Here is a 10132-nt window from a genome sequence, read left to right as displayed (position 1 = left end):
CCTGCTGATTTAACCAGTATTTAGCAAAAGTGCTTAATCTGCCCTAAAAATATACGGTGTAAGTATCAAGAGAACAAATATCAAGGCTTTAACAAGGAGTGTCAATATTGACATTGTTCTGTGTTGAGGGATATTGGTAGGTTGTTTTCATTATTGTAAGCAACTTGTCAGAGGAAAACTCTGATGGAGCTTTGCAAGCGCTGATAAAACCTGCAGGTGCTATTGAAATTGAGCTCTCGTTCATGTGTGCTTTGAATATAATTTCCAGTTTCAGAAGTCAGCTTTATGACATTCTCATACCCCTACTCCCTTGCAGTCTCCCATGATGCAGATCAAGCAGTCTTCCTAAAAAGAGTTATGAAGGGTTGAACACCTCTTCAGCCTGCAAAGACATCTTAGTGTGATGAGTTTGCTCCGTGCCATGAAAATGACCCACTGCTGAGTCCAGGTGTTGGGATTGGGAGCAGGTTAGACACATCATCCCTAGCTTATTCAGAACTGTGGTTTTCCATCTAGAAACCTAGTTCTAGCCTTCACAGAGGTCTGGCTATTCTGGGAGCACAGCACTTTTGTTTTACCATCCTGCGGGACCTATTTGTGTTTTCTACCCAGTTGTCAACATATTTTATTGAGATACCTGCGTTTTCCATGATTGCAATCCATCAAAATAATGGCCAGGCCTGACCTTGCCTTAGGTTGGGTAATCCCAAAGAGAGATGGCTGCAGGGCATTTCAGGATTTACAGAATCATCAGCTTCATGGTACAGGGCACACAGTACCTTTTGTGTTTGTCTGCTTACAAGATGTGTGTTTGTTTCATTCTTCATTTTGTTTTAAAGTAATCCTCAAAATGCCACAAAACAGAGTATTTCCAGATGAAGAGAAGATTTCTAAGGTTTAGGACAAAGGAGGCCACCTGCAGATATCAGTGCTCCCTTACTTGACTCTGGTTTTAATGGATGTGTCTGCAATTGTATTTCAGTTCTGCCATATGGTGGCTATGGGGGAATTGTTTCCCTGGGGACAGTAGGAGCTCCATAGTCCTTTGGTACAAGGTTCTAAAGCAGGAAAGACCCACAGGATATGGAGACTCCTTTGTTTGTGGTGGCCAAGCATCCGTTTGTGGTGGCCAGTCTTGTTTTGGGGAACAGAGTTTGTTGCTGAAGGGCTTGTTTGAGTGCAGAGGCACGGGGAGCCGTGTCAACTGCAGCTAAAAACGTGGCATTTATCATATGGAGACTTGCCCAAGTAAGTCTGAACCAGGCTCTAAGTGAGGAATTGCCACTGGTCTGGCCCTCCTCTGCAGGATGAATATTATCTGTTCTCAGTTACATCCTACCCATGGAAGAAACTGTATTTTTAGGTGATGTTTCCCAGAGTAGTAGTGGAGAGGGAGAGTAACTCCACTGCATGACATCCCAGCAAGCATCAAGTAGCACCCTGGGAGGTTGTCTTTCCTAATCAAGGTTTCTGTGGTTAGACATTACTGGGTATGTGTTGCCTTGTGCGTCCCCTTTTTTAGGGTCCTAAAGTTGAAGCATTGTGCAGAGGAGATCTGGAAAGTTCTCAGCTGGCCTCTTGACTTCACCATGAGCTCCTGTGTGACCTTAGGCAAACCTGACCTCTCCATCCCCCACCTCAACCCAGAGGAGAGGAATAATCTGTGCTGAAGCTCACACTGCTGAGCTGCTCAGTTCCCAGGGAATCAAATGTATGCATCACCTAAAACACAGCCATGTGGAGATATGCTTCCCAAGATTTATTCTTGATTTTACTTGAATGTTCTTGGGGCTTGATTTCTTTTTCAGGACCAGGCCATGGGGAGGCTGAGACAAGGGAGTGCATCTACTACAATGCCAACTGGGAGCTGGAGAAGACAAACCAGAGCGGCGTGGAGCGCTGTGAGGGGGAGAAGGACAAGCGGCTCCACTGTTATGCCTCCTGGAGAAACAACTCGGGCTCCATCGAGCTGGTGAAGAAAGGCTGCTGGTTAGATGACTTCAACTGCTATGACAGGTAATAGCCCAACTGGTTTATCTAAATACAGGTTTAATCAATCCTCTAAGTGCAAAGGCTTGTGATTTTTTGCATAGAGGAAAAGAAGGCAAGTCCAAGTTAATTGGCAAAATCATCCCCTGTAATTACTTCTGTTGCTAATGCAGCTCTCAGAATTGTCACTTACCTGCTTTGACTTTCTAAATAGAAGCTGCAAAAGGCACTTTTAGGGGTTTTGTGTTGTGTTTTGTTTTGTTTTTTTTCATACCTAGCAAAGCTTTGATAATTCAAGCATTCATTGAAAAACCTGTCCTGTACCATCAAATGAAGAGCAATATGTTCTTCCAGGAGCATTTGGCGATAGAAGTGAAAACTTGGAATCATCACGGGGTGGTTAGGGGTTGAGATATTCTGGCGCTTGTGATGTGGCAAAAAGTTCCACCGTTCTTTGGCTGAGTGAAGAGAAGGGCCAGGAGAAAGAGTGGGGCAGCAAAAGCAATATGAGTTTGTGTGGCACTGCCTGTAGAGAGCTGAAAAGAAGTGAGGTATTGTAGTACGAAGGCTCCAGCCTCATTAAATAGCTGGGAAAATTAACTAGTCTTTTCTCACTTCCCTTGATGCAATTCTACAGGGGGGAAAAGAATTACAGCTAAAGAAAACAGCCCTATGAAGTTCCGCAGTTGAAAAGGACAGTGTTCAGTAGCTCTAAGCTCAGGGGTTTTGTTAAAAAAAACCCAAACCAACGATTAACAAACCAAGCCCAGCCCAGCCCTTTCAATAAGGATTAGCGACATAAAATTCAAGGATTTGCCTCGATATAACACCGATGTAGGTTGATCTCACCTTTGTGCAATTCTCAGCTGTGCATGTTTGTAGCTTCTCCTTCCGAAAGTTTTAGGAACACCAGGCGCTAAGCTGTGGGGTTAAAGTGGGACGAGATTTGTCCAATGGCTGCAGCGTTTTCTCCCTTTGGTGCTGTACACTTCCCCTGCTTTTGTGCCTGTTGTTTTGGCTTATCTCAACCGTGAGTTGTTCCTCCTCTTTGTTCTATTTTTAGCTCCAGGGTTACTTTCCTACCACACCTACTCCCTTGCCAATTGAGTAGCCAGGCTCTATATATAGTTAAATTTTTATTCTTTCCCAATAAATCAATCCTCCTTGGCCCGTTAGTCATCTTAATGCTGATTATTCTGAGAACAGAAGGTCACTGTAGTTTCCTACTTCCAAGCACAAGTGTTTACTGTAAACAGATTTCTCCTTTCAGTGCTTGCTCTCATATCCAGTGACACTTGTATTGTCACTGAGTGTCTCTGCAGGGATGTAGTGGTTCTTAAACTTTGCTGTAATGTGTTGCTCTGTTACAATGGTAAAAAGTTTCCAGGGCTCCTCACCAGTCTTTTGCAGCCATAGAATTGAGCATTCAGTATGCCACAGCCTGACTTTTCAAAGCCACGAATTCCAGGGCAAAGCTAAAACACCTTCTGAGAATTAAAAAGCAGTACAAATATCAAAAGCAACATTTGAAATAAACGTTAGCTTTAATTATATAAATGAATAAAGCCTCTTTAAATGCAGTGCTTTTCATTTTTTCTCTTCCCTTGAGTGCCCTTGGCAGATTTTCATGCAGACAGTGTCGCATACCAAGGTGGCAAAAAAGGCTAAAATGCTGATTTTTCGATCAGTGGTGCTGTGCTGATGCCCTTTGTGTCTCTGGCACCTTTGGATGCCGAGTTTCTGGGAGCAGCCTTGGCAAATGCACCTGTGTTCTGCCTTCCTGATGCAGGGCATGGTCCTGCTCTGTTGACTGCTGCTGCTGCTCTTGGAGCACAGGCAGCACACGCTGGGATGTGCCAAGTGCTGCCTCCTTTGTAGCTGCAATGTGGAAAAATTTTGGAGTGCAAGGGTTGGGACATTGAGGGTGATGGCTCCTTACTCTATTCTTCATCTTGAGGAAACAAGAACGTGGCACATGTACATTTAAGGTTATAGGGAAAAGGTAGTGTTTAAAAATCGACTTGTGTGCGCTCGTTTATTTACACAGCCCTGCCGGAGAGGTCATGTTCACATTCCCTGCAGAGCACGTGAACCTCTCCGAAACGTGCCCTCACTGCCACAGAAAAATGTGTCATTCTCTCCCACTGTCTCATTTGTAATATTTGCTAAGTGTAACATGTCATACATACCTGGATGGCTTCACTCAGAGGCAGGGATAATGAATTGCAGATGTGGAGCAGGCTGTTTTCACTCATTAGCTTGATTTCTTAACCAACAGATTTAGCAAAGGATGTGTTTTCTATTGAAGGCTCCAACACTGATGCTGTTAAATCCAAAGGGCTTGTTATCTGATTTCACAAAAAAGCATCTGGAAGCATTGTTTAACTTGTTGAAACATCTTTGTTCATTTGAATAAGTCAAATGGCCACTTTTTTGCTTTGAAGTTTAAAAAAATGAGAGCCTGAAAAACAAACCAAGTGCTTCCCGGATGAAACCTTGGAGGAGACAGTTTTGCTATAGCCAGTTTTTTCTCTCAAAGGGAATAAAGCACTGAAAACTACCCAGTGCTAGGATTGAAGATAGCCCTTTCCATTCTTCTCGTGGCAGTATGTCAGTGATACCACAGAAAGGGAGGCTTGGCTTGGGTTCAGAAATGAGTAATAATGTCAAACGCATATGATTGTTTTGCTACTTCCTCCAAGTGGCTGAGGGAAGGAAGTTATGCATATAATTTAGCTGGGTTTCAGGAAATAGTTTGATACAGTTCTCTGCGGAGAGCAGCTCTGCAAGCCTAATAACTAAAGCAGAGTGTAGCATAGCAAAAGGTGGCAGGGAAGGGAAGCAACATTTAAGAAACAGAAAGAAATGACAGCTAGAGTACTGCAAAAATCACTGCACATCTCTTTTGGCATTGATCTGTGGGGAGAGGGAGGATGTGTGGAAGTGGAGTTGGTCTGATCCGTGGAAGTCCCCTAAGGCCTTGCAGAATGTGGAAGGAAATCTCAGTGCTGGGAAGGCTGTAGCAGTACCTGGATAAGAGGCTAAGGCAGAAAATGAGAGCTGCAACCTGATTTTCTTAAAGGTTTTTTGTGCAGAAATAAGCTTTTTATGGAGGACATGGCACTTGAAAATTAAACTTAAAAACTCCAGAAACAAAATGAGAATCATAGGACCCTAGAGTGGTTAGGGTTGGAAGGGACTTTCAAAGATCATCTAGTTTCAACCCCCTGCCATGGGAAGGGATACATTCCACAGGACCAAGGATGATCCAAGTCCTATCCAACCTAACCTTGGAACACTCCCAGGGATGGGTCATCCGCAGCTTCTCTGGGCAACCTGTGCCAGCGCCTCACCACCCTCACAGTAAAGAATTTGTATCTAATATCCAACCTAAACCTGCCCTCTTTCAGTATAAAGCCATTACTTTGAGGGCTGTTGCTGCTGCTGTCTGGTGCCCTTCAAGTGCTCAGAGCTGGTGATGCTGAAGGCTGTGGGAGCAGCATTAGCTCAGCCCTCATCATGTGTGCTTTATGGCACAATCTTTAATTGCATGATCAAATGCTTCTGTGCCCTGGCAGCATTCATATGGGCTGTGGGAAAGTCACTGTTCAGGGACTGAGGCGTCTCTGTCGTTTTTCTCCTCATTCCGTTAGCAGCGGCGGCTGTTATTTATTACTCACCATCTAATGCCCTCAGTACATATGGAAGCATTTGTTTCCTTCACAGTTTTTTCAAGGGTCCTTGCTATCCACTGGGGTATTTGAGTGCCAAGTTGTTTTCTGTAAGTGGAGACTGCTGATCTGTGTGGCACAGCCGCAGAAGGTGTGTGGAGAAGACAGTTTGGGGCAGATTGGCTCCCAAGGACAAGAGGCAGGAGTTGGCTGACGCTGTTTTTCTCTCTTCTTCATTCCGTGTCTGTCCCTCCCTGGCACAGGCAGGAGTGCGTAGCCACAGAAGAAAACCCTCAGGTGTTTTTCTGCTGCTGCGAGGGCAACTATTGCAATGAGAAATTTACCCATTTGCCCGAAGTCACCGGCCCAGAAGGTGAGTGACTGGGAGGACGGGGAGTTGGGGTCTCTTCCCCTAGACCCAGTTTCCAATGACTTTCATAGAAACATAGAATGTCTTGAGTTGGGAAGGACTCACAAGGATCATCGAGTCCAACCCCTGGCCCTGCACAGGAAACCCCCAAGATTCACACCATGTGCCTGGGAGTGTTGTCCAAATGCTGCTTGAGCTCTGAGCTTCGTGTTGTGGCCACTTCCCTGGGGAGCCTGTTCCAGTGCCTGACCACCCTCTGGGTGAAGAACCTTTTCCAAGTATTGGTCCTAAACCTCCTCTGATTCAACTTCATGCCAACATTGAATTGCTGGATGTTTTGGTTACAAAGTCAGAAATTCTTTTGCTACAGTTCTTTAAGAACAGTTTTTTAAGGTTGTTTCACTCTGTGGCTAAAGCAATGGATACCATCAGTAAGAATTAGGTTTTCTTTATGGTGGACAGTTCACTGTGGGATGTTACAAAACAAAATCCCACACGAGGGAATTTTTTCAGAGTGATTTATACAGCATGGATTGAGCCTCAAATTCTTAAAAGGTGTTTGACACCTTCCTCATTAATTTCATAGGTCACAAGTCTCCAGATACCTTCTGGGATTTTTGCATTTGATTCTATTTTGTTGGTCTGGGGATTGAAAGGGAAAGGGTGTGTGTCAGCTTTCAGAGTCTGTGGATATGCATCAAGGAAGAAAAGTAATAGCAGGACCTTCTTCAGAGGCTAATAGAAAAATGATGATTCTTTTAGGTGTATACTTTTTAAAGTATCATTCAATAAAAGCTATTAAAGCAGGTGAATCTTTTCCTCAGGTTGGTTTCCACCACTTTGAACTACCTGCATTTACTGAGATGTTCCAACAGACCTTTATCAGATTTTCCTGGGCTTTCCTGATAGGTTTTTAGTTGTTTACATGGGTTATATTATCTCCTGTTATTAACGTACCCGTAGCAACCTAGTAGCAAATATTCTTTCTCTCACAGGTTTTTGTTTAATTTGGCAAGTCTTGCTATTTTTTCCTTCCCTGTCTCCAACATAGCAACATGGCTCCATTTAGTATTCCCATTGTTTGTGTCTCAACTGCACTGATGTAATTTGGAACAAGAACTACTGTGGGAATAGTGCATTTGATTGTGGCTCCGGCAGCATTTTACTAAAAACTGACAACTTGTCAATCACTGTGAAAGGTAAAGCAACGCTGCAAGGGATTTTATGCTCTCTTAATACATTTGGAAGGGTTAAGAGGAGGAAATGTTCTGCTTTTATGTATCCCAGCAAGAAATACCTATCTTAAATAAAGGTCAGATGGAGGCTCAGCTTGCAAAGTGTGGTTTGGGCAATTGTAACTCCATTACTGACAGTACTTCTACGGAGAGGAGAAAACCACGGAGCCTTGTGAATACTGTTGGGCGGGATGAGACATGCCAGCCAGCATTGTCAGCTTTGGAATGGAGAGACAGATGGGGTTTGGTTGCATCTGGATGTGCAGCTGACAGTGCTGCTGCATTCCTGAAGGCCCTTTTCCCTCGCTTACCCTGCTCTTTCCTCACAGTCATCTACGAGCCACCGCCGCCAACGCCCTCTCTGCTCAACATCCTGGTGTACTCCCTGCTGCCCATTGCCGTGCTGTCCATGGCCATCCTGCTGGCCTTCTGGATGTACCGGCACCGGAAGCCTCCCTACGGCCACGTGGACATCATTGAGGTGAGGGAGTCACTCCCCTTTGTTTGGGCCTTGCAAAAGGCACAGAGGCTGCTCAGTGTATGTTCACATCCACTTTTGCTTCACTCTTTTCAGGTGGCCTAAATTTTCTTCTCTGTTTTTGGAAGTTGGTGGCACAGTTGGCCTCCATGGAAGTGTTGGACTGATGGGTTTAGGTGGGGTTATCACCATGTCTGAGATACCTGGGGGAGGGAATTAGACAACCCTGCCCTTCCTCCCAAACTCTCAAATCCATTGCCTGATTTCAGCCAACTTTGTAGAGCATCAGAGATTCTGAGAGATGATAAAGTTCCTGCCAGTTTTGTGGGAGGAGGGAAGATGCTTTCCCTGATGAAGCTCAGGTTTTGTGAGCCCTCAGAGAATGGATGCAGGAGGCATTGGGGTGACCTAATTGCAGCCTTCCAGTATCTGAAGGGAGCCCTCAAGAAAGATGGAGAGGCACTTTTTACAAGAGCATGTAAAGAGCATTCCCACAGGACAAGTGGGAATGGATTAAAATTGAAAGAGAACGGGTTTAGATTAGATAGTAGGAAAAAATTCTTCCCTGTGAGGGTGGTGAGGCCCTGGCACAGGTTGCTCAGGGAAGTTGTGACTGCCCCATCCCTGGAGGTGTTCAAGTCCAGGCTGGATGGGGCTCTGAGCAACCTGGTCTAGTGGGAGGTGTCCCTGTCCATGGTAGGGGGGTTGGAACTGGATAATCTTTAAGGTTCCCTTCCAACCCAAACCATTCTGTTATCCTACCATCTAAAGCAGGTAGGACAGAGCTCCAACCCCACACATCCTGTGGGGTTAAGTTGTTCTCCTGGACAAAAGCAGAGTTTAAACAGATATGATCTGTATGATGCTGACAGAGCTGTTCACTGCCCATGGCTGGGGTGACGTGGAACATACTAATGTAGTGAAGAGCAGTGGGAGGTTTTAAATGTAGTTTGCTGTCTGGTCACAAAGATCAAAAGGTTCCCACTTTTGGCAGGAGGTAGCCTTGAGGACATCAGTGCTTTACAGCCCAAAATAACTTTTGCTTTGAAAACACAGGAGAATTCTGGTTTTGCCCAGAGCATGGCAGGCAGTAGTGTCACGAAGTGACACTTGGAGGTGTAGACTGTTATATGTCTTCTATACCAATACCCTACAGAGCAAGCAAGAGAGGGAATTTCAGGCTGTTCTTGCTGCAAACAGTACATCTAAATAGTTTGTATTAAATAAAATGTCACTTCTTCACACTTCTTTCCCTACATGCAGTCTCTCCATTCCTCCCCTCCCTTTATTGTACAGTCCAGCTTCAGCTGGTGACAGTGTTTTTTTTCTCCTGTGCAGGACCCTGGCCCGCCACCCCCTTCTCCCCTGGTTGGCCTAAAGCCCCTGCAGCTCTTGGAGATCAAGGCCAGGGGACGCTTTGGCTGTGTGTGGAAGGCTCAGCTGATGAACGACTACGTAGCAGTGAAAATCTTCCCTATTCAGGTGAGAGGGACACTGCATTAGGTTCTTACTTGCCAGAGGCTTCCTCACCAGTGCTGAGATGCTCTAAGTGCCTATGGAGATTATGGTTTTTAAGACCATAACAAAGAAGCATTTGAGCTCTTCTGCTGGGGGAAAAAGTTCAAGGACCCTTCCTTCCTACACTTCTCCGTGCATTATCTCATTACCAAATGCTTCCAAATGCAGTACTTGTTGCAAGAATGGCAAATCCCAGCACATTCTGAAATCTACAGGGTATTTTAACTTCCCTGCAAATGCCTGTGTTGTTTAAATCCAGCAAGGCAGGGTGCAGCTGCAGTGTCCAGAGTGCACAAAAAGGGCCAGAGCCCCAGCTTTCTGTGTCCTGCCTGGGTGGGTTGTAAATCTGGATCCAAACCTAGTGAGCAGTTTACAGCCTCCAAAGGCAGAGCTCCAGTGCTGTGCAAGCTAATTGCAGTGCAGCATTTCTGTCAGCTCCTGTCTTCTGCTCTAGGAAACCTTTGAACACTCATGGCTTGATTCTCTAGGAATTGCAGATGAAAAGAGTAAAGCAATCAAAAGTCAAGTGAAAGAAAAATGACTAAAACATCTTTGTGCTCCTCCGCTGTCTCCTTCATTACTTTTCCACCTCATGTTTGTTGTCATAGCGTTGCTAAAGGAGATCTGCACAACTTCGGTCCAAGTCAGCTGTGACCTACTAGTAAATATTCAATTGAGCCTAGATTAGATTTTGCATTTGCAACAATTACAGCTACAAGGCTGATCTGAGTGCTGCATGCACAGGCTTTATTCTTGCAAGTATCCTTAGGAGATCTTGACAAATCTTATTTCTCAGTAAGGTTGAGTTTGGCTTCCTCTCCACTCCCCACACATGTCCTTTAGGAATAGCTGAGGATAATTTTGGAGAGGG

General features: G+C 44.9%; 1 protein-coding gene across 2 annotated transcripts in view; it reads left to right on the top strand.

Annotated features, from left to right (window-relative positions):
• The window catches only part of ACVR2B (activin A receptor type 2B), a 105494-nt gene that overhangs the window by 75021 nt on the left and 20341 nt on the right, over window positions 1–10132 (top strand). For both annotated transcript variants that reach the window (XM_008643127.2, XM_017746763.1), the window contains exons 2-5: window positions 1809–2016; window positions 5924–6033; window positions 7595–7746; window positions 9082–9225. In XM_008643127.2, coding sequence (XP_008641349.1) covers window positions 1809–2016; window positions 5924–6033; window positions 7595–7746; window positions 9082–9225 — 614 coding nt within the window. The remainder of the gene's footprint in view (window positions 1–1808; window positions 2017–5923; window positions 6034–7594; window positions 7747–9081; window positions 9226–10132) is intronic.

The sequence above is a fragment of the Corvus brachyrhynchos genome, unplaced genomic scaffold (assembly GCF_000691975.1).
Source record: "Corvus brachyrhynchos isolate BGI_N302 unplaced genomic scaffold, ASM69197v1 scaffold18, whole genome shotgun sequence".
Taxonomy (NCBI): Eukaryota; Metazoa; Chordata; class Aves; order Passeriformes; family Corvidae; genus Corvus; species Corvus brachyrhynchos.
Note: the sequence above shows the minus strand (reverse complement) of the source record. Positions and strands in the feature narration are given on the sequence as shown.